The sequence below is a fragment of the Manis javanica genome, chromosome 4 (assembly GCF_040802235.1).
Source record: "Manis javanica isolate MJ-LG chromosome 4, MJ_LKY, whole genome shotgun sequence".
In the NCBI taxonomy this organism is placed as follows: domain Eukaryota; kingdom Metazoa; phylum Chordata; class Mammalia; order Pholidota; family Manidae; genus Manis; species Manis javanica.
Window position 1 is genome coordinate 176,172,252 of NC_133159.1, and position 22,360 is coordinate 176,194,611.

Here is a 22,360-nt window from a genome sequence, read left to right on the forward strand (position 1 = left end):
GCTCTGCACTCTTAGCTAAGTCCCTCATTAGCTCTGACGAGTCCAGGAGGGGCAGAGGAACCAGGGTGACATTTTAATTATGCCTCTAATTGCTTTCCAGGGAGAAGATGAGTACACGCCCAAGTTTTCTGCAGATGCTGGAGGCAAGGGGCAGGATTTCCAGGAACTCAGCCAGGCTGCTTCCCCCAGGTGGGAAGGAGAGTGTGTGAGGGGCGTTAGCTGGCAGAGCTGGCCCTGTCTGGGCTGATGCCCTCCTCTTAGAGATGCCCATGGCAGAGAGGAAAGTGGGTGTGGGGAAGGGCAGGCAGTGAGGCAGGGGCTGCGCCAGTGGGGCTAAGCGGTCCCTGGGTCCCACCCAGGGCAGACACTCCCGACCTCACTTCCTGAAGGAATGAAGCTTCCTGGAGTGCTGAGGTGAAGAGGGTTTGAATCAATGTTCTGACCCTACTACTTGGTAAATCTGGTGAAGGTGGCCATGTGGCCTATTGGGCACCTTTCTTCTGTAAAATGGGGACACCGGAGCCTACCTCACGGGCCACGAGGCTGACAGATAACACAATGCCTGAAAGTTGACTCTCTAGGTCAAATGGTAAACAGTAAGCAGAGAAGGAAAGAAGAGGCTGCCCTTCCCTGGCCTGCAACACCTGCTGTGTCCTGATGGGGACAGCTCCCAGGATGGCACTTGAGGGCCCAGGAGAACACAGCCTCCCTAACACCCCGGCTGTCCTGCAGTCCGGCCCTGCAAGAGCAGCAGGGGTCCCGCGAGACAAGGAGGAGGCCCAGAGCAGCTAAGTGACTAGGTGCCCAAGGGTACAGCTGGTAAGTGGCAGCTGAGATGCTCAAGCCCCAAATCTCCGGCAGATGTGATGGCACAGGAGGCCTTGTCCTCCTAGAGGCTGGAGAGCAGTGCTGGTGGGGAGGCCCCCAAGAGCCTCAGGGCATAGGCACCGCAGGCCCTACCCTCACCCCACCACCACGTCCTGAAATAACCCTCCCTAGAAGCAGAGACCGACACCAGGCGAGCTATAGGGCTTGTTTAATGTTTCCTTGCTGTCTTAACAGTATCATGAAAAAAATATATACAGTTTAGAATCTGGAACTGACCATTGTCTGGATGGGTTTCAAGGGCAGCTGGTGGGGGTTGCACACCCCTCTGAACCTGCCCCACCGCGGGAGCTACCCCACTGGAAACGGAGCATGGCTGGAGGCTGCAAACAGGAACTACGTTAGTGTCTGGATCAGGAACTGGCAAAAAAAAGGAGGCTGGAGTGGCCATGCCCACCAGCTCGGGGCTGGACCCTAGGGTGGGTCTATCTGTCCCTCTTGCCCCGCTGGCTACCAGGAGACAGAAGGAGGGTCAGCCTGTTCCTAGGGCAGAAAAATAATCATCAGTTAATCCCAGGGCTCATACCCAAGCTCCTACTCAATCCCCTTGGGCAGGGTTACAGGAAGCCGAGTGAAATTTGATTTCAGAACAAATACTTGTTTAATATAAATACGCTCCAAAAAACGGCATGGGGCATACTTATACGAAAAAGTTGTCCTTTGTAAGCCTGAAATTCCAATTTAGCTTAGCATTCTGGTTTTTGTTCTATTTTGTTGCTAAATTTGGCAACCCTATGCCCTCCGGGCCCTTGCCTCAGAAGTAGGGGACGGGGTTCAGCAGGCAGAAGCCTGAGAAATGAGGGAAAAGTAGCAGAACCCGAGGCAGTGGGGAGAGAACAACCCAGCCCAAAGTGTTTATCCCTCCATAGGAATATCTTTTAAAAACTATCTTCCAGAACTTTCCTACACTAGGTGCCTTCAGTTGTTAATAGCAACGGGGGGGTGGAGGCTGGGGGCTGGGGCAACACACACAGACACTCACCCCATATAGTTCTAAATAAAGTTTGGAAGCACTTGGTATTAAGGTTTTCTAGAAGATTTGGTTTTCCTTCTGGTGGCACACCTACATATTAACACTGTTCTTGATATTGCGCTACCAGGATTTAAACATAACAAGAATGAATAAACAAGTCCATAGGGACCAAGCAATGCCGGGGGCTATTCCTACTGTCATCCTGGAAGAGCCCCTTCTTGAAATTTCAAGAGGCCTGCGGCCTTCCTTTGCCATCCTGTGTTCTTCCCTGGAAGGGGTCGCATTTAGTGCACAGTTCCATTGGGCTTTACCCCAAGGGGTTCCAGACTTCCGGTGCAGGAGCCAGGGATGGGGAGGGAGGGGCAGGGACCAACACTCTCCTCCTGCGACACAGTTACCATGGGCCAGAGCAAAAAGGCCAGGAGAGAAAAGGTGAGCAAGTGTCCTTAGCTCTGGCACCCAGGCTGTCCCCTGGAGCGGACCTGCATTTGCTGAACGAGGCTGGAACTCAGTTGACATCTGGCATCCATTGGAGGCCAGGGTGGAGGAAAGGCCAAACATTCCTGCTATGAGAACACAACTCCGTCCAGAGCCCAGGGGGGTAGGGAGGGCAATGCAGCCGGGCACCCCGTCGGCACCTGCGCCAGCTCCCCACATCTGCAGGCTCCCGGGCTCGGCTGATGCCCCTCGTCCATGAGGTCTAGGGTCTGGGGCTGAGGCCAGGCTCTTGGCAGCCCCTGTGTGGGGAGGGAGGTGGAGGTGGTGGAGGGCTGGGCAGGGAGAAGATGCAGCCAAGGGCTGGGTGCGGCCACCTGCCCACCTCACACTCGGATCTCATCCTCCTCCTCCTCGTCCATGAAGGAGAACTCCTTGTCAGGCTGCCTGGGGAGAGTGGCCTGGGCCCTGTCTGGCCCCCGGAAGGCAGGGCTGCGCTCCTCCAGGACTCCCGAGGTGCAGCTGGACAGCGAGCTGCTGTCGCGCGTGGTGTGGCTGCCCACACTGCGGGCGGAGCCGGGGCTGGGGGCTGCCGCTGCCCACCCCTCGTCCTGCAGGGCCTGGGCGGGCAGCGGGGGCAGGTCTGGGCCCACCTCGCCTTCCTGCCTTGCCAGGGGAGGAGCCACCGCTGCCAGAGCGGGAGCCTGGGGGACTTGGTCACCATGGTAACTGCCATCCTCCTCCTCCGGCCCCCACTCCTCTTTGTCCATGATGCTGAGGACGTCGCCCAGCATGGAGGGGCCCAGGTCGATATGGAAGGACATGATGGACTCCGCATGCTTCAGCCCAAAGCTAGCCTTGGGCACGACAGGCAGATCTGTCAGGTCCCCGAAGGCCTGCTCGTCGAGGAGGGGGTCGGGGGAGTGGGGGGCCGTGGCCCCGTTCCGCCGGAGTCCCTCCTCCCCAACACCGGACTCCTCTTGGCCGCCCTCTCCGGTGCTTGCCTTCTTCACCGGGCTGGACGACAGGCTCTTGGGCAGCTTGCTGGAGCCCTTCTCCGAGGCCTCCTTCTCGTTCAGCTGGGGCAGGGACATGGCATTCTTGACGAACAGGGCTGAGTCCCGCAAGGAGCCCAGCATGTCCCTCTGCTCCCGGTCCCCCCTGGTCACCGACTGCGACCGTTTGCTGCCCCGGAACTTCCGGGACAGGAGGCTGCGTTTGGAGGACGAGGAGGAGGCCTGCTCGTCCAGGGACTCACCATCCAGCTCTCCAGCCTTGCTGTTGAGGAAGGAGGTGTCCCCGAAGGCATCCCCTGCCCGGCCCACGTGCATGGTGTGGCGGAAGTCACCCAGTGGGGCGCTTATCATCTCGGCCGTGAGGTCCACCCGGGAGCGGCGCTTGGAGTGCACGGAGCTGGACACCAACTGCTTGAGGATTGGCATCTTGCTGGAGGTGTGGAGCGGAGGCAGCCCTCCAAAGGCAGCACGGAGGTCGGGTCAGATCTGCAGTCCGGTGGGTAGAGGGGGTACTAACTAGGAGATCACAGGGCTGCAAGAAGAGAACAGCACGCAAAGGGTTAACCAGGCTGGCCACACAGCACAAAAGCCCACCCGCCAAGGTTGTTATTTAAACCCCAGACCTCCTCCCAAAATGAATACTGTGAACTAGGCCAGCAATTGATTTCATAACCCTGACGATGTCGACATGCCCAGGCTCTCAGGTTAGGGCAGTACTTTTGCAGATCGGTTCAGAGTTCAAGTAGCCAGGAACACTTTCCTTGAAACTCGGGAGACAATGTGTCTTCTAAAGGACAAGCACCGCCCCACGCTGCACCCCGCCGTGCTCCGACCAGGCTGGTGCTAGAGCAAGGACAGCCACAGTTACGGATGTGGAGGTGCGCAGGCGACCCCACGCAGCAGTCTAGGAGAGAGACAGAGGCCAGGACTTGGCTCCTGTGGACAGCCAGTCTGGAGAAGCACTGCAAGTTCTTCCTGCTGTCTGTCCTCAGTCCCTGTGGAGTTAGTGGAACCCTCAGAGGAGGGAGAGGACAGCATGGGCCCCAGGCAGACACTGCCTGGCACCTCCATGTATGCGCGCAGCCTGGCTCGCATTCTGAATCGGGGCGGGGCTGCTGGGAGCTACAGAACCAGCTCATCAGCCTGCCTTCCAGTCCCTGGCAGGTGTCCCATAACTGAGGAGCCTACCTGTGAGGCCTCCACCGTGGGACCCCAAGCTCTTTGCCAAGGACCCAACCTCTACCCCGGAGATGAGGACTGGAAAACTCTCTCCCAGTTTCTTTAATCATTAGCGGGGCAAGGAGGCAGGGACGAGACCCCTGGGGGATTAGCCAGAACCAAGAGACAGTACAGGGAGAGCCCAGGCCATTTGAAAGCTCGGGGCACCACCCGTGCAGCATCCAGTAAGGACCAAGCTGAAGTGCAGTGTCGGGGCCAAACCAGTCCCATCCCCCCAACAGGAACCTGCCCCAATGCTTGGCCCAGCAGTGCCGGGCAGAGTAAAGTGGGGAGGTGGGGTTTCACAGTGTGATGAGTAAGGGGCGGTGCTGGTCAGTCCTTCCAACAGACCGGTTCTCAGGGGCACCCTCGTGGCAGGCCCACGCTTCCACTCCAGAGCTTGCCATGGGGATGCCCCACCCGGGTTTCTTCCTCACCCCTGGACGCTGCCCCACACCAGGCCACTGCATTCTCCCAGCCCCTGACCCCAGCCCAGCAGGACCCCTGCTTCCCCTTTTGTCCCTCTCCAGTGCATCCTTCACCTCTTAGCCAAAGCAAAGTCCACCTAGGACCCCCCCAGGACAGACCCCTTGATCTGGTGGCCAGTCCCCACCTCCCTTGTCAGCGCCACTCCACTACCTGGGCACTTGGCCCTGATCTTCTATCCCCTGGACTCCAGGACTGGACACACGCAGCTCCCTGCTACAATACCCTGTCACCTGACTCACCCAACACCATTCAGCGCTCAGCTGAGACATCACTTCGTCTGGGAAACTGTCCTCAGCCAGGTGAGTCCTCCTGGCCCTCTCTTCCCCACCCGCACACTTCGGACATCCCCTCTCCCAGCAGGCACTGGCTACATGGTTCTAGCCCTGCCCATTGGAGCATCATCTCCCAGAGGGTTCGATGGGGCTGTTTACCACTGACCCCTGTCTAACAGTGCCTAGGACAGTCTTCAAACACAACTGTTGGAAGACTAACATGTCCCTCCTACCCTCCCCCACCTCTTATTTCCCCCTTTCTGCCTTCTTAAGCCCCAAGTGGGGTTGGCTTCACTTCAGCCAAAAGCCCTGCTTCAGGGATCCCAGCCTGACCTTGCTGTGCCCTCTAACGGTCCCTCTCCCCACGCCAGGCTATTGTTGCTTGCTCAGTTGCTGATGCCCAGTCTGATGCCCCCCGCACCCAGGCAGTCACTCCAGCAAACAAAGTTGTTTGGGTCAGACAGCAGGAGCCAGACACCGGGGCATATTTGCCACACAGGCGACCAGGGCTGGGCCCAGAGGACTTTTCTGGAAGGCTTTGAGATGACCCACTGCAACTGGTCAGCACTCCCTCCTCATCGTCCCCACCAAACCTCTAGGGAAGTTAGCTCCCCTACCCCCAACCTGAACCCTCCTTCCTGCCCGCACCCCGGGATCTCACCTCTACACAATTATATATGGAACAGGCCAGACCAGGAGCTGGCAAACATTTTCTGTAAAGGGCCAGAGACTCCGTAAAGCGGCTCTGTGGCTGATACCATCAGTTACTTTGCAGCGGTAACTATATGCAAAACGATGGGCATGGCTGGATCCCAAGAAATCTTTATTTATCAAAACAAGTGGTAGGCTGGATCGGGCCTGTGGGCCATAGTTTGCTGACGCCTAAACTAGACATATGAAAAGTACTGGCCTCAGGGTCACTCCCTCAGCAGTGCTCTAGGAGAGTCGCCACACATGACCCTCTGGGCCAGCCATGGGCTTCCTGGTCAAACGCTGGGGAAATTCTTTTTGGCAAAAAAAGAGAAAGGGAGGATGGAATTGGCCTTAACACAGAAGGAAATCAGACCAGGTTTCTAACGAACTCTTGTACTGGAAAAACCCCCAGGGCAGTGAGACAAGAAAGGTCAGGGCCTGTGTCTTCAGCCTGCCTGCAATCCAGTGCCTGCCTCTAGTCACAGAGGCCTGGGACCTCAAAGGGTCGGGAGGGAGGGGACACCAGTGCAGCTGCAAACAGGTTTACTGAGGCCAAGTGGCTTGTCCAGGTTTATGCATCAGAGGGGAGAGCTGGGCTAGAAGCTGGTTCCCGGCCCCAGGCTCTCTGGGTTCCCCTGCAGGCTCTTCTCTGGCCTTGGTGGGTGGCATCCCTGGTCAGTTACATAACCACTTGAGCGTCCCTCCCTGCTTCCGGCAGGGGGAGTCGGGACAGGAGGAGCCGGGCAGCTGCCTTGGGAAAGTTCTTATGTTGTAAGATTTGGACACTATTGACGCTTTGAGCCGGGTCCTTCGTGTGGGGGCTGTCCTGCAGGATGTGTGACAGTCTCTGGCGTCTGCCCATGAGATGCCAGCAGTATCCTTCCCCCAGACGTGACAACCTAAGTACCAGACATCGCCGCATGTTCCCTGGGGGGCAAAAGTGCCCCGCATTGGGAACACACAGGTGAAAATAAAGCATGTGCTATTATTCACCAAGTAAACAAGCCAACAGAAATAAAAATTTAAAAAAAGGAAAGAAAAAGAAAGGGGGTGTGGCAGGGCGGAAACACACAGGGTCAGAACTGTGGGAACAGGGACATGAATGTCCATAGCTGTGTAAGGGGTTTTCGGCGTAATGGCCGGGACCCCCTGACTCAGAAAGCAACTCCAAGTGCTGTGTGCCCAGATCCTAAGTGCTTGTTAGAGGGAAGAGGAACCCACAGGCCCAGCTGCCAGGCCTCAGCACTGAAGTACAGACCCCTGTGGTCACCTACAGGGACTGGGCATCCTGGCCACCACAGCTAAAGGACACGACGGTCCCACCATTAAGCCCCTCTTCTAGCACCTTCTCACAGGTAAAGCCAGACAGGAAAGTAAGAGGAGCCTGAAGGGGAAACCCTAGGCCAATGCCAGGGCCTCAACATCTTGCACGGCCTTCCAGCCCCCCAAAACAGCAACAAACGGGCTCATGCTATCTGCTGCCTGTGGGCCTGCTCTGGGCAGGGGATGAGGCTCTGCGGCTTGTGGAAAACCAGACCACCTCAGTATCCAGCATGAAAACATCCCGAGAGAGTCAGAGCTAGATGGGGCTACCGGGGGTCCCACTGCCTGGCGGGGAGGGGCTGCTGTACTCCGAAGTCCAGGGAACGGGCAGGGCTAGTCTCTGGGGCCCTAGAGGCAGAATCAGACTAGACAGGCCAGGCTTCAAGGCTGGTGGAAACTCACTCGCTGGGTTGTTGTTAAGTCCTTGAATTCACCACCCCCCAGTGACGACATCACCTAAGCTTTGCAGAGAATGACCTGGGGGCGAGGAGATGGAACACCAGTTTCAGTACAGGCAGCGGCCTGGGCTGGTCCTGGGAGCAGTGCAGGGGACTGAGTGCACCCCGGAAGGGGCTGGTGCCAAAGGGAGCTGTGGCCTTGGAGGGGGTGTCACTATGCAGCGTGACTCAGCTCTGGGGAAGTGGCTAAAATAGGCTGCCTGGTGACGGGTGGCCACTCCCCACAGCCTGTCCTGGGCGGGACATCCCCACCCCACCCCGGAAGACAATATCCCTCTTTCCTGGCAGAGAGAAAAATGGAGCAGCAACTCACAGCTCTTCCTGGCTCTCCCCAGCCTCTGGTGCAACCAGATTTTCCACCCTTGGCCCCACCAACCACAGAACATTCCTCGTAAGGCAGGAGCAATGAGCCTTCCCTGGAGGGCCAGGCCCCTGGCTGGGCTGACATTGCCCATGCTCGCCATCAGCTCTGCTCCTGCGACTAGAGAGGACAGGCCTTGCCTGGAGCCTGCACCCATGCTCCCTGCGGAGCACTGCCCTCCCTGATCAGCCAGCCCAGCACCAACTAGACAGACAGAAGGACAGGCTAGGCCAATGCACTCCAAACACCCGGGCAAGTGGCTTGTCCTGGCAGCCCAGCCCGAGGCAGGCAACAGACCTGAGCTCTCCTGGAGCAGCCACGCCGGCTGCCCACTTTGCAGCTGACCTGTAGCTCACCCTGGATGGAGGGGTAGTCATGCTTCAGCGCCCACAGCCACTGGGCAGTCATCCCCCCTTCCTCACTTCGGGAGTTGTTTTAACCATCCACACCAGCCCCAAGCAACGTAGCTGGACAGAAGGGGACATTCGGCACGAGAAGGCTTCAGTCATGGCTTGGATTGGCCATAAGAGGCTTTGTCCATTTCCTTCTTTCCCTTCTCCCTCCCTCCTTCCTTCCTTTCCTTCCCTCCTTCTTCATGGACTTACTGCATGCCCACCCATTTTCCCATGCTCTTCTAGGCCCCAGAGATACAGCAGTGAATATAGCCAGTGGACAAGCCCCTGCCTTTCCAGGTCACACTTGCATGTGAGTGTGGGTGGATGGGAACCGGGGCTAAACACACAAATTAAACAGTATCTCACAGTCCTCACTGTCAAGGGGACAATGGGTCATGGGATTGCGTGTGAGACTTCCAGGGTGGGAGAGGCGCCTCTGAGGCAGGGGCACTGTGAGCTGAGAACTGAGAAGGAACCAAGTGTGTCTGTCAAGAACATTCTGGTGGAGGGAACAGCACATGCAAAGGCCCAGTGGTGGGAAGAAGCTTGAGCAACAGAATGAAAATATAGTGGCCAGAGGGCAGGTTAGACAGGGTCCTCCCTAAGACCGAGCGGGAGTTTGGATGATGTTCTAGGTGAAGAAGGAAACCAACAGCACTTCCTAAACAGGCAAGTCCTCCAGTCTGTATACACTTAGAGGTTCCCGTGGTGGCTGGTGTGGGAGGCATGGAGGAGAGGAAGTAGAAATTGAGAGCAGAGGGGAATGGAGGCTGGAACACAGGAGCAGCTAATAAGAAAATGGACAGAAGTGGCACACCCAGGGCGTGTTCTGCAGGCAGTGCCCCCAGGAGTTGCTGAGGGCCCAGAATGGAGAGGAGAGAAAGGGCAGAATGAAAGGGGCCTCCAGGACCCCTATGGGCCCCAGCAGTCCTCTTCCAGTGGCGGGTCTCACATGGCAGGCCCTAAATCTTCCTCCCAGAGTGCAAGCAAAGACTGTGTAAGAAGCTTTCTCACTAGAGAAAGATTCGGTGCTTCTTGGAACACTTACCAGCCTTATCCTGGGAAGATAAGAAGTCCCAGGAAGGCAGGAGCCTGTTTTATTCCAGCGCGACAGGGCTGACAGGCAGCTAAGTGAATGGAGAGAACTGTGGCTGCTTGCGTCCACATTGTTACATATTGCAGGAAGAACTTCAATGGGGCTGTGTTGTCATTTCAGCTGACTTCAGTGCTATTTGGAATCTTGTAGTTTTTTCAAGCGCACTGCCAAAAGCCCTCGTGTTTGAGAGTATGCTGTTTGCACCAGGACGTTAAGAAGCACTATCTTAAAATAATCTAAGCCTGAACAGCCACAATTTTTTTAAAAAGCCCAAGATGGGCACTTGAAATACCACAACCAGCACTCCTGTACCACTTGTGTATCTTTGTCACTGTCTCCTTAAAACACCTGGGAATGGGGCAATCATACTCTCAGAGATGGAGAGACTGAATGATGGGACCTGCCCTCAGTCACGGATGGAAGCCAAGGCTTTATTCCCCACACCAGGGCTCCAGCCCCTAAAACAGTCACGCATAACTCAAAGTATGGTCCGGGGGCCTTGGCAACTAGGGCAGTTTGTTTAAATAACGGCTTTAAAATGAGTATGATCTAGCAACCTCCACAATGGGTAACCTTTCCTATGGAATGATTTCAAAGCAGGTAGAAGTCACACACATAGACAATCACTGAAGCCTTGTTTGTTAATAGAGAAAGACCGGGAACAACCTAACAAGACAATGATAAGGAAACGGTTGAGAAAACCAGAAACCATTAACTCTGTTAACAGATTACAGTGCAGAGAACAAAAGCAGCATCTGTAAAGTCTACGCTGCAACATGGAAAACTGTTTGCCAAACAGCATCACAGGGAAGGAAGAAAGCAGACGTGTGCTTGTTCATGCACAGTGATCACAACTCTTACGTAAGCATGCGTTCACGAAGAAAGGCTGAAAGGGCATGCACAGAAATCAGTTATGTCAGGCTTGAGAAAAACAGGCAAAAAAAAAAGCGCCTTCCTTTAATTTGATACTGCTATTTTAATAATAATAATAATAAAAATCCCAGTGCATCAAAGGCTTATGGAAAAGACTTTATTTCAAAACCAGCTAAAACCATCCAGTTCTTGGGCTCAGTACAAGACACTGAGTTGGGGCTGGGAGAGAATAGGACTCTGTCCACACTCACTCACACAGAAAAATCTTCCACTGATCTTTGTTCTCTGTGTCCCCCCCCCTCCTGGCTAGCCGGACATGTTTCTTAGTCCTTGTAATATACTCTAAGCTGTGTGGGAGGAGAAGGTGGGCAATCTCTTAACAACCTGGGATCAGGGGAAACATGGAGGGAGATCAGGACGCCCCCAACAGAACTCACTCCCTGACAGCTGCTTCCTGATGCCTGAAGCTCAACTGAGCAGGAGATGAGAGGTAACAGGCGTCCTCCGCCCCCATCACCGGAGCCTGGCCCATCTCCAGTGACACAGAAGCCCCGAGCTGGAGGCCAGCCTCCCGCATGGGCGATCCCACAGCGAGGTCCTATCTGAGATCCCCTGGGCAGGTGAAGGTCTGTTCCTGTGGCCTCTACAGCCTCAGCTCAGCTCTTCTGATGGCTGCAAGGGAGTGAGAAAACCACATGGGGCAGGGATCACACAAAGACAGCCAGCACCCCAGGGCCCTGGCAACCGGCCAACCACCAGGTGCATTAACAACGATACCTCAGCAGCCCCCTTCCCTGGCGTCTGCTGCATGCCAGCCACTGTGCTGGGACACTGTGAACCTGCAAGATTGGTGTCATGATGCCCCCCCATTTTACAGAAGGAAAACAGGCTCAGAAGGGGCAAATTCCCTCGCTTACCCTCACAGCTGCTAAAAGGTGATTTCCGCCCATTTCTGGCAGACTTGAGCACATGATTTTCTGAATGAGGTGATGCCCTCTGACCTATTCAGATGTTTGCAGCTGAGAGGACACAGGGAGGACAGGGATTAGGAGCCTGTTTCTTTAAGACCCTTGGAATGAAGACGCACTCACTCAATGGGCTCCCCCATTAGAGTTATGCTCCCGGGGCGGGCTCCCCTGGGCTCCTCGCTACCAGGGTCTCATTTCTGCTTCCTGCTCTGAGGAACTCCAACATTGGTTCTTATTCCCTGGGAGGTACAAGGTGGGAAGGTGCACCTGGGGCAGAAGCCAGGATGCCCTGGGCATATTTAGGAGTGCGCCCGGCACAACGCCCTGCTTCAGATGTTTCTCACACCCATCCCGCTCCAGTCTTCACCTTGTGTGTCTGGGTAGTTCCAGCTGCCATGAAGGAAGACCAGAACTCTGACCCAACCTCTCTTCCTAAAACCTCCCAGGCTGGGCACCCTGCACTTCTCCACCCTCCCTGCCTGCCAATGAAGCCAGACCAGGCTCACCGGCCCCAGGGTGCCACTGCCCAGTCCCCCCTGGGAAGATCCCACGTTCTGGAGGTAGACGTCCTCTGCTTTGGCAGTCTCTTCCTGGAAGAACCGTAAAGTGAGCAAAGCCCCAGGGCCACTGCGTGCTTTACACGGCTGCACGCAGCCAGGCATCACTGGGGAGGGAGGCAGGGCTGGTGAAATGTCTCGGAGCGGGGGTTGAACCTGTCCCAGGTAGTCCACACTACACTACACACAGTCCGCACCAGAACCTCTCAGTGACTTCCACTTTCTGCCGCCTCTCTAGGGGTTATGAACTGATTTACAGCTAAACTGCCCAATGTGGCAGCCACCAGCCTTATATGACTGTGGAGCCACTTTTAGAGCGAGCATTAAAATGTGATGAGTCCAAGTAGACATGTGGTAACAGGTCAAATATATACTGGACTTGAAAGGTTTAGAATGAAAAGAGAATGTAAATTCGCTCATTAAAATTCTACATTGATCACGTGTTAAAATAATATTCTGAATATACTGGGTTAAATAACATGTGAATTTCACCCATCTCTTTTTACTTTTTCAAGTGTAGCTATTAAAAATGTAAATTATATATAAGACTTGTAAGATGCTTCTATCGGTTAATGCTGATTTACACATTTCCCCCTTTCATTTTACAAGCAGTCCTTTCTACTGTAGATGGATAAATGAACCCAACTATTGTTCACATTTGGGTGAAAATATTTACATGTTAATAAATAATGCCACATTATTTTGGAATAAGTCCTAATATCCTAAATTTTACCTCCAGTGAGCCACTGATGAATACCAGTCCTAATATCCTAAATTTTATTTTCAGTGGACCAATGATGAATGGCCAGGTTGCTTCAGTTTTGTCTGAACTCTGTAACAAATATCCTTCCGGCTAAGTCTAAAGCCTTATTTTCAGAGGGTACATATATATGAGTTAAATTACTTTTGTTTCTCATTGCTGACTTGTTCTCCAGAGGTTTTACCAAGTTACAGTTCCACCAACACCCAGTGATGGTGTCCAATAATTAAAAATTTAATTACTAATGAGGGAGAGTATTTCAAAAAACATTATTATTGGCATCTGTGCCTTTCTCTTTTGAATTGCTTATTGAAGACTTTTGCCCATTTTCTTTTATGGAGGTGGGCCTTCACCTTTTCCAGTGGACTTGTATGGCTTGTAAAATATTAAAGCTGTTAAAATTACTGACCAGGGGGTGGGGGTGGGGGGAGGGAAGGCAGAGGGGAAAAAAAAGAAATCCTATTTTAACTATTTTTTCCTAAAATTTTCTTGGCTTTTCTGATATAATTAGTCTTCCAGATGGACTAAATAAACATTAAGCTCCAAAAGAAATCCTTATGGAATTACACTGGAATTGAAACAGTAAATTGATTTGGGAAGAACTGACTTTATCACATCAAGTCTTCATAACCACTTACTCAAATCTTTTCTACATTCTCCATCAAGTCTTACACATTTCTTGTCATGTTTATTCTGGGTTATTTTATTTAATGGCATCTATTTTTGTGAATGGCTTCTGCATCCTGCCCCTATTACACAGCTATATTTTCTGGCTGGCTACATAGCTGGTATATGGGGAAGGTACCAATTTCTAAATTTATATCTATTTAATGGCCACTCTACTAAACCTATACTGTCTTACACACTCTGATCAGCTTTATGATGGAATCCTTTGGGCTTTGCATGTTGACAAGCCCATAACCTGCAACTAAGAATAATTCTGTCTCCTCCATTGCTGATTCTTATCTTGTTACATTTGCTTCAACTGCCAATATAATGTTGAATACTACTACTGACACAAAATGTCTCTGTTTCTGGCATTTACTGTAATATTCTAAACCTCAGTCATCCAATACAGTAGACACTGGCCACATAGGGTGTTGAATGCTCGAAAAGTGGCTAGTACAACTAAGGAAATTTTTTTATTTCCTTTCATCAATTTAAAATTGATGCTTGATTCAGTAATTGGAAAACTTAGTATTTTTAAGACAGCTTGAGTGTGTGCATCTACTTCTTCAATTGTAAATTTTATGAAATCCAAATTCCAGGTGGGTATTTGTGAAATTTAGCATCCAAATGGAGATGTGCTATACGTTTAAAATACACACTGGATTTTGAATTCTTTGTATGAAAATGAAATGTAAAATATCTTATTAACTTTTTGATTACATGGTGAAATGATAATATTTTGGATATACTAAATAAAACATATTCAAGTCAATTTCATCTGTTTTTGTAGTTTTTTAAATGTGGCTCCTGAAAGGTTACATACGTGGCCAGTATTGTATTTCTATTGGCAGTGCTGTTCTGGGGATATTTCCATTCACATGATGCTCACCACTGTATTCATGCAAATATTCCCAATCGTCTTAGAGAATTTACAGTTTCTTACAGCTTATAAGAAAATAATACGAATAACTTAGCCAGGCTGAGGTACAGGAAAGTGCTATGGTTAGAGAATGGACCCTTTAATTGCTGGAAAATATAGCTGAGCTGAGACGTCGTCCAGTCTAGCTTTAATAATGATTTGTAATCGGGGAGTTGTGGAGGATCCCCTCCCAATGGGGGCTGTGACAGCTAACAAGACTGTGTGCTGAGGAACCCACTCTGGGAAATGACATCCTAGACCCTATCCACGGACCTCAGTTGGATAAGCTCTCCCTGGACCATGGGTCACAGAGGAGGTGAGACAAGAGAACTCACATTCATTACACTTTTATTCTGCACTAAGCTAGCTGCTTCACTGATTAAATGGCTTCAAAAAAAAGTAACACTGTCTCGGCACTTGAAAGATTTTTCTCTCATCTACTCTGCCAAACGATCCCATGGGGTTATTACCATCAACCCCACACTGCAGATAAGAAAGCTGAGGTTTAGGGTTAAATGCTTCATACAAGTCACACAGATGCTAAGGACAGAGCTGAGAGAAGAGTCGAGATCCACCCGCTTCTGTGCCTCAGCATGTTCCACTCCACTGTAACGTGGGCCAGGACAGGGTCCTCCACATTGCTGGGGCCCAGGCCTCTGGAATCTGAGGAAGGCTATGGATGTGTCAACACCACAGGATGCATGGTTTTGCGTAACATCTCAGGTTCAAAAACCTCTAATCTGGGCACTCAAGTTCCCACAACTCCAGATAAATCCTGGGAGGTAGAGCACACAGGACCCCCCTACCCCTGCCAGGAGGGTCACCCCGCTGGCAGCCCGGCTCCTCACGGGCTGGGAGTGGACCACCTTCTCCACCCACCTCCGTACATATCCCAGACCGTGAGCTTAGGGGCTAGGGGAAGACAGGAGAAAGCCCCCCTCACCACCTGGGAGTTCAAGCAGCTTGGCAAGGAAGAGAAAGGAGTGCACTGTGACCGGGGAGGGACAGGAAGCAAGAACTCAGGGGTCAAGATGATGAGGAGCCCATGACTCAAGGACACTCAGCAACTCTGCTTATTTACAGGGTTCTTCCTGGAGACGCATTTCCCCACTCCAATCTTCACCCCATACAAGCCACCCAGCTCCCATCGCAGCGGGACAAGGCAGGCAGGTGGAAGGGGGGCCTGGCTGGGGGCCCCATGGCCCCGTGCGGCAGGTCTCCCTCACCTGGGAGTGGCTCCACGGCTCCTCCCTCCTGTCAAGGGACCCAGAAGGAAGCAGCTGGGCTTGAAATCAGATCAGCCAGGCCTTGTTTGGTTTCACTTCACTGCCCCGGAGAGAACACTGCGCTCCGCTGAGGAACAGGGAGTGAGCCGACCCTCCTGGTCTCCAGAGGGAGCCCCGGAGATCACCCGCGGAGCAGGCTGGCAAATCCCGCCTCGGCCCCTGCGAGAGTGTGGGGTGCAGGAAGAGCACGGACCCCAGACTTCCTGCCCCGCTGGGCCACATATTCGTGCATCAGTTCCCTCATTAGCTTTCAAAGCGATTGATAACATCACATACTTCCCATTGCTTTATAGTCAGGATTAAATAAACTAATACATACGTAAAGCGCTTAGTACAACATGAGTGGTGAGCAGTCTTCTATCGGCTGTGCAGATGACGCTCTGCCACATTCAAAGAGAACACATTATTAACCTGGAACACGTACCTCCACCCAAACAGCTCTGGGGCTGACCCCTTTCAAAGTTCTTGGGAGGGGGGCTCCCTAGGAATAACTGTTACAGGGGGAGGGGGTCCTCCAAGCTTCTGAAGCCCAGATATAGACTGTAGACCCTACCAGTGGAGGGTCAAGTGGCCTGAGGCTTGGTTCCTTTCCCCATCTGACTTCTCTCCTCCCTATTTACCCTTAACCCTTAGTGATACAGGGTGAAGGGGCCCACCTTCTGATGGGACTTAAGCTCTCTCTGATTTAGGTTCAATATAGGTGAACGAGTGAAGGTGGGAAGAGAAAGCCTTCCCATTCCTCCTCAGGATGAGGGTTAGATAACTTGGGGATTTGGGGGACCCTGGGTACTACCAGCAACAAATAATGTACACGATCAACCACCAACAAAATGCAGGGTGAGCCTTTGGACCTAACCAGATTCTCATTAGGGGGGGCCACAAATTGTGTTGCCAGCCCCAAGGAGGCCCCTCTGTGTTCTCTCGGCCTCTCTACTCCCACCATTTGGTTGAGCCGTAAACCCCCTGGGGTGGGAAGGGGAAGGTGTCACTAGGCCCCTTCCCATGCTTTGGGGCCAAGAGCAACATTCTAAGGACTGGAGGTGGCTTGCATGAGTGGGCATCTGGGCATGAAGAGGGAGGGACAGAGGCTAGAACGCAGGGTCCCGCTTCCCTGTCACATTGAGATTTGAGGCTGGGGTCTGCAGGTCAAGCTCAGTCACTGCAAGAATTACATGGACACTCATATAAGGAGAATGAAGAGACTCTCCCAGGGAGGTGGAGGCTGACCCCATCTGCCTCCCTGAGGCAAGGGCAGAGGACGGTGGCCCAAGCAGCCCTAAGAGATGCAGTTCCTGAGGACACACCCAGGTATCTTTCTTGCCCTGGCACTGTTGCTTGTCAGACACCCTGAGCACTTAGGTTGCAGGAAGTAGGGGGAACCGTCAGCAGTGCAGAGCCATCTCTCACAGGCTGGGTAAGTTTAAGTCTTCCTTCGTGACCATGCCCCTGACCCAAAAGGGGGACCCTTCCTCAGCTTGGTTGGCTGAGTGGTGACCACCAGTGCCCCTGTTCCCAGAAAAGGAGGGCTCTGGATGCCAGTGCTGCCAGCCTGGCATGGAGCCCCAAGCAGTGCCTAGGGGAGACTCTGATGTATGTTTCTGGAAGGAAGCCCAAGGTTCTGCAAGAGGAATATTTTAAGCTGGAACTTCAGGGACACAGTGAGTAGGAATGTGGGAAACTATTGGCTAAACTTCCTTCTCTACTCACCGCAAGCAGAGAAGGGCCGCGTCCTGCCCCACATACAGGCCCCTCCCAGTACCCATCCAGCTCCCGGTCCAGAAAGGGTAGCCATCGGGCTATCCACCCCGGAACTCCTCAGATGTACTAGCTGGCGCGGTCCTTCGGGACAAAGCCAGATGGCTCTGGGGTTTGTTTCCTTTTCCCAAAGTCAAGGAAAAGCCTCCAACACACATAGGTCAGAAGACCTAAGCTAGGGTCACAGCTCTGTCAGCTTCCAGGGCAAGATTGCTCAAGCCCTCTCCCTCCACCCCCATGCCTTATCTCTGGCATCAACCCAGATCCTGTTCCTCAGAGGAGACTCCTCCCTCCCACCCCAGGGACAACTCCTCTGAGGCTGTGCAGCTTCCAGCCAGAGGAGGCTTGGAGTCACTGCCCCACGGAAATCCCGGATAAGCCTCCACTCTCAGCGACCCAAACCAGAGAAGGGGAGAGAGGGGGAGGGAGGGAGCCCCCCCAATATCAAACACCTTGCCCGCTACACCTGGACACAGCCTGTCCTGGCAGCAGAAATCAATCAACACTCCAAAGGTGCAGGGGTTTGGAATCCCTGAACCACAGCCAACTGGAGTCCCTTCTGGGAAAGCTCTCGACTTGTAAAGAAGGCTCTGAGATCCCTCTCCCAGGTCAACATTTGCTGGGTGCCCCCACAACCCCACTTTCAAAGTAAGACCTGCATTTGCTCGGAATTCCCTGGCCTCCAGGGCCAGGAGGGTGGACTGTCACGTTTCTAGAGGCAGCAGGACAGAGGAAGGTTGGGTATGCACATCAGATTGGGACGAGCATGGTGGGTGGGCATGTGTGAGAGAAATGAGGAGAGGAAAAAAGGGTCAAGAAAGAGGGAAAAAGGCAGAATCCCCAGAAAATGGAAAGCATGCTCCAAACAGAGGCCTGCACTGTAACATGAGCACCTGGGCATCCCTGAGCAAGGGCCACGAGCTCAGGCAGGTATCAGAGGGGCTAAAACTCACCCCAAACCACCCCAACTTAGGAGCAGGCTCAGTGTGCCACACTGGCCCTTCCACGCCTCCACAGGGGCCACTAAGATCCCTTAGAAGACCAGAAGAACCCCCTTAGTTATCTCCCAACGTTCCCTGAACTCTCATTGTGGGAAGGAGCAGCTGTCCTCAAGGACCGAGGGGCATAGTCCAAGTTCGTAGGAGATAAACCACACTAATCGCTGGTCACATGGTAAGCTCACACCGGGCAGCTGATACAAGCTGGGACCCACGTGGCGCCCCCACACGCACAGGTGGGTCCTAGCTGCCCTACAGGGATGCAGTCTCCCAAGTCTCCTGGGGAAGCCTGCCCATGACCACGATGCCAGCCCGGGGGCCACCTAGAGGCCTGGCTGGGCCAAGCCCTGGGCTAGCAGACTCCCCATTTCAGGGGAAATCCACAGCTCAGCTCCCCTTCCTTTGTGCCCTGTTCTTTGTTCTCTTAAAATTCAGTCCATCTTACCGAGTGGTCCCCTCCTCCACCCCAGCCTCAGAAAGGGGGCGGAGGCGGCAGGGAGTTATTAGAAACCCAGACTATACAAAGAAGTTGCATTGCAGGAGGCGCGCCTGTAACTGGGCCCCTCATTGTTTACGCCGCTGGATGGGGAGAGCTTCCTGTGGTCCAGATGGCTGCTGGGGGTAAGGATGAGGGACATCCTCGCTCCAGAGTGGAGCAGGGGGCGGCACTCTGGAGCAGGGGGCGGCACAGCTCGGGGGCCCCTTCCCGTTCAACTGCCCAGACCCAGGGGCCAAGAACAGGCACCTGGCCGCAGTCGAGGGCGTGGGAGCCGGTCGGACTGCACGGGGTGACAAGAAAAGAAAAAGCATTGTATTTCCCCCTCTATTCTCCCAGGGGGTAAAAGAAAACTTCCAAAGCCCAGGCTGCAGTATCTCTACGGGAAACGCAAGGAATCTGGTTTGAGTTAGGAGAGAGCACCCCTCCCCCAGTCTCCGGCTCCGCCTGCGTCTTCTCCCAGGAAGCCCGCCAGCCCGGCTCCCAGCCCGGCTGCCGTTCCCGCCCAGCCCTCCCGGCCGGGTACTCACCGGCCTGCAGGGGCGCTCTGGGGGACGGGCCGCAGGCAGGGGCAGTTTTGTACCTCCGACTGGGGGCGCTGCAGGGAGGGGGCGGAGCCAGAGACGGACCGGCGCAGTTCAGCCGCCCCAAGCGGGTGATTAAATCATTAACCGACGCTCTGGCCAGCGGCTGGGACTGGGGCGCTTTGCCGCGGGCGTACCCGGCGCGCCTGCCCGCGCCAAGCCCCCTCCCGGGCTCCAAAGGGGCCGCCAGCTCGGCCGGGCCCCACCCCGCCGAGAGGCGCCAGGGCCTCCCCCGCCCGGGCCTCCCGAGGAGGCGGGCGGGGCGGGAGCCCGGCGAGGAGGAAAGGGTTCGCAACAGGGGGGATGCGGGGGTGGTAGTGGTGGTATTTGTTTCCACGGTCATTCCCTTCCAGGCAGCGCCTTCCCTCTTTCCTCCCGGACCGGTGACTTCGGGCGGCGAGTGCTGCAGTGTGTGTACGAGAATGAGAGCGTGTGTACACGCCTCTGCCACTACAGGCGAATAATTTGGTTCTTGTTCATAGAGAACTCTGTGCACACACGCCCCCCTCGGGGAACCGCGGGCTGCGCGCCGCCGATTGTGCTTCTGCCCACACGGACATACACCCCATTCCTGGGCAAGGGGAGCGCTTTAAAACCCGGGCCCCATCCCACCCCACCCTCACTCCGCCCCCACCCGCGCCCTGGGAGGGTCGGCGTATCAGTCTGAGGAGAGGAAATCGAGTCCGAGAGAGGCCTCGCCTGGCCTTCTGCCACCCCCTCCTCCTTCCCAAGCCCCGTTCCGCTCGGACACAGGGTGCGTGGCTCGGGTCCCAGGCACCCGAGCCGGCCCGCACGCGCCCCGGCCACAACCCTGCCATTCTGGCGCGGGCGCTGGAGTAGGGCTCTCAGTGCCGTCTCCCCGCCCCTGGCCCCAGATCGCAGCGTTTTCAATCCTCTCCGCCCCGTGGGGGGTTTCGAGCCCCCAAGCCGAGCCCACCCAGGCCTCGCAGGGCTGTCACGGCTAGAGGCGGAGACTAGTGGCCTACCTCGGTCCCCAGAGACGCGGGCGCTCGGCTGGCGCGGTTGCGCTGTCCCCTCTGCGGGTTCCGCGAGGCAGCGGGGCTGGCGGCCCATGTCCGCGCCGGCGTCTGTTTCCCTCTGGCTCTCGGGCTTTCGGGGCTGGGAGCCGCGCGGACACGCCCCTTCCAGGCTCCTCCCGCGTCCTCCCTTCCTCGCCCCTCCGTGTTGGCGTCACGGCGCCGCCGCAACCAATCGCCGTCGGGAACCGCACCCGGCCGCTCGGCCTCTTCGGTTCAAATCTGCAAGCCTGCGGCTTCACACGCCCTCTGTGGGGCGGCCCGGCCGGGGGTCCGGCCAGGATGCCAGCTATGGGGTGCCCGAGCGCCCCCACCTCGTTGCGCTCCGGCGCAGGCCCCCCACCAGGGACGGGGTGCACGACTTCCCCCGGGGTGTGTGGCGCAAGGCTGTCCCTGAGGCTCTTCCCCATTCCGAGCAGTGACGAGACCAATGAGGCTCCGGTGGCGGTTCCCGCTCGTCCCTCCGGGGCCCATTATCCACCTCCCAGACCCAGTACCCACGGCAGATGGGATGCCGAGAGGGGCGCCGCCAGGGTGGTGGAAACGAGAGGGGCAGGAGGAGCCGGCCCGAGGCCAGCCCCGGAGTGCGGGTAGGAAGGGTTCCTGCAGGGTGGTCTGTCCGACCGTCCTGCTTAAGTGAATCTCAAAGGCGATGAACCCCTGAGTTCCTTCTGTTCGATTCCTTTCAGAGGAATCGCTTCCATTTGTAAGGGGTCATTGCCAAAGTAATACCTCCTTGGGGTGTGTTCCACAGGGAAGTGGCCACGGTGCAAAGTGGGGGTTCCTTGCTGGTAGCATCAACCTCGCCTAGGTTTTAAAGTCAAGGCTGTGCAGGTGGTCTACCTCGACTTCCTCCCACCCGCGTGGACGTCTATCGGATCGTTCAGTGCGTCCTTTGGGCTGGTGCTTTCCACACATTGCTCCCAGCTGCAAGCCCACCCCATTCCCCCGACGGCTGGCTCCCAGGTCCCTCTCCTGAAATCACAGCCCAAGTCTCATCTGTCCCAAGGAAACTTTACTGATTATCTGAGGCACAACCCCCACCCCCACCCCCACCCCACCCGCTTCTCTTTCCTTCCCTTTAAAACAAATTATTTTATCTTTTAAGGGCTAGCTGTTAGGATTTGTTCTTCTGTTTACAGCTGTCTGGAGTTTGGCCTTCCCAGTAAGATTACACGTCAATTAAGCCTATCTCCAGGACAAAGTCTTTGTCCCTTTGTACTTCTTCAGTCCTTATCCAAATTCAGTGCCTGCCCTCGGTTGCCCACAGTGGATACAGGCTGTCCAGAGAAGGAGCTCAGTAGATGCTTCTAGACATGGGTCATTGCTAGCTCCCCGCGGGGGAAGCACGATTGAAAGAAAGTGCTGATTTTCCCTGATGTTTGGAATCCCAGACCTGTGAATTTCTAGTGGTCTTTGCCTCCTGAGTATCCACTAAAGCTAACTTTTGCCCCAACCTTTCAGACTAGAGCTGTCTTTTAATGATCAGAGGAAATTAACAAACTAAAAATCTTGAAGCTTGAATACTTACCTTGAAATTTCTGCCAACGTCTAAGCCCCTGACTTTGGAGAAGGATTTGCGGTCTTAACTGAACCTTTGGGGTAACTTGGCCTATAAGCCTTTAGGCCTGGGCATGTGTCTCTGCCTGTCCAAGCTGCTGGGGCCTGCCCTTGCACTTGGGTGTGCATCACCTATAGCTGCATGGGCCTGCTTCCACCCCAATTCACCTACACCCCAAACTCACTCCTCCCAGTGTTTGTTAACACTGGGTTCTGGGCATTTTCGTTCACATTATTTTGTCCCAGCCCTAAAAGGATCCATTAGGTTGGTTGATCCTATTTGC

General features: G+C 54.6%; 1 protein-coding gene across 2 annotated transcripts; it reads right to left on the minus strand.

Moving 5' to 3' along the window:
• Positions 1-1,019: 1,019 nt before the first annotated feature.
• On the minus strand, positions 1,020-20,620 carry CDC42EP4 (CDC42 effector protein 4). 2 transcript variants are annotated; one of them, XM_017644480.3, is made up of 2 exons: positions 20,466-20,620; positions 1,020-3,841 (listed from the first exon to the last, which is right to left on the minus strand). In XM_017644480.3, the coding sequence occupies exon 2, from the start codon at positions 3,733-3,735 to the stop codon at positions 2,680-2,682; it is 1,056 nt and encodes a 351-aa protein (XP_017499969.1). In that variant the 5' UTR covers positions 3,736-3,841; positions 20,466-20,620; the 3' UTR covers positions 1,020-2,679. The 2 variants fall into 2 exon arrangements, with proteins under 2 accessions (XP_017499969.1, XP_017499970.1); XM_017644481.3 differs by lacking the exon at positions 20,466-20,620 and adding an exon at positions 19,426-19,615.
• Between the last annotated feature and the right edge of the window lie 1,740 nt (positions 20,621-22,360).

Bases quoted from the DNA above. Each gene is read 5' to 3' on its own strand.
- CDC42EP4 (XM_017644480.3), bottom strand. From the start codon at position 3,735: ATGCCAATCCTCAAGCAGTTGGTGTCCAGCTCCGTGCACTCCAAGCGC.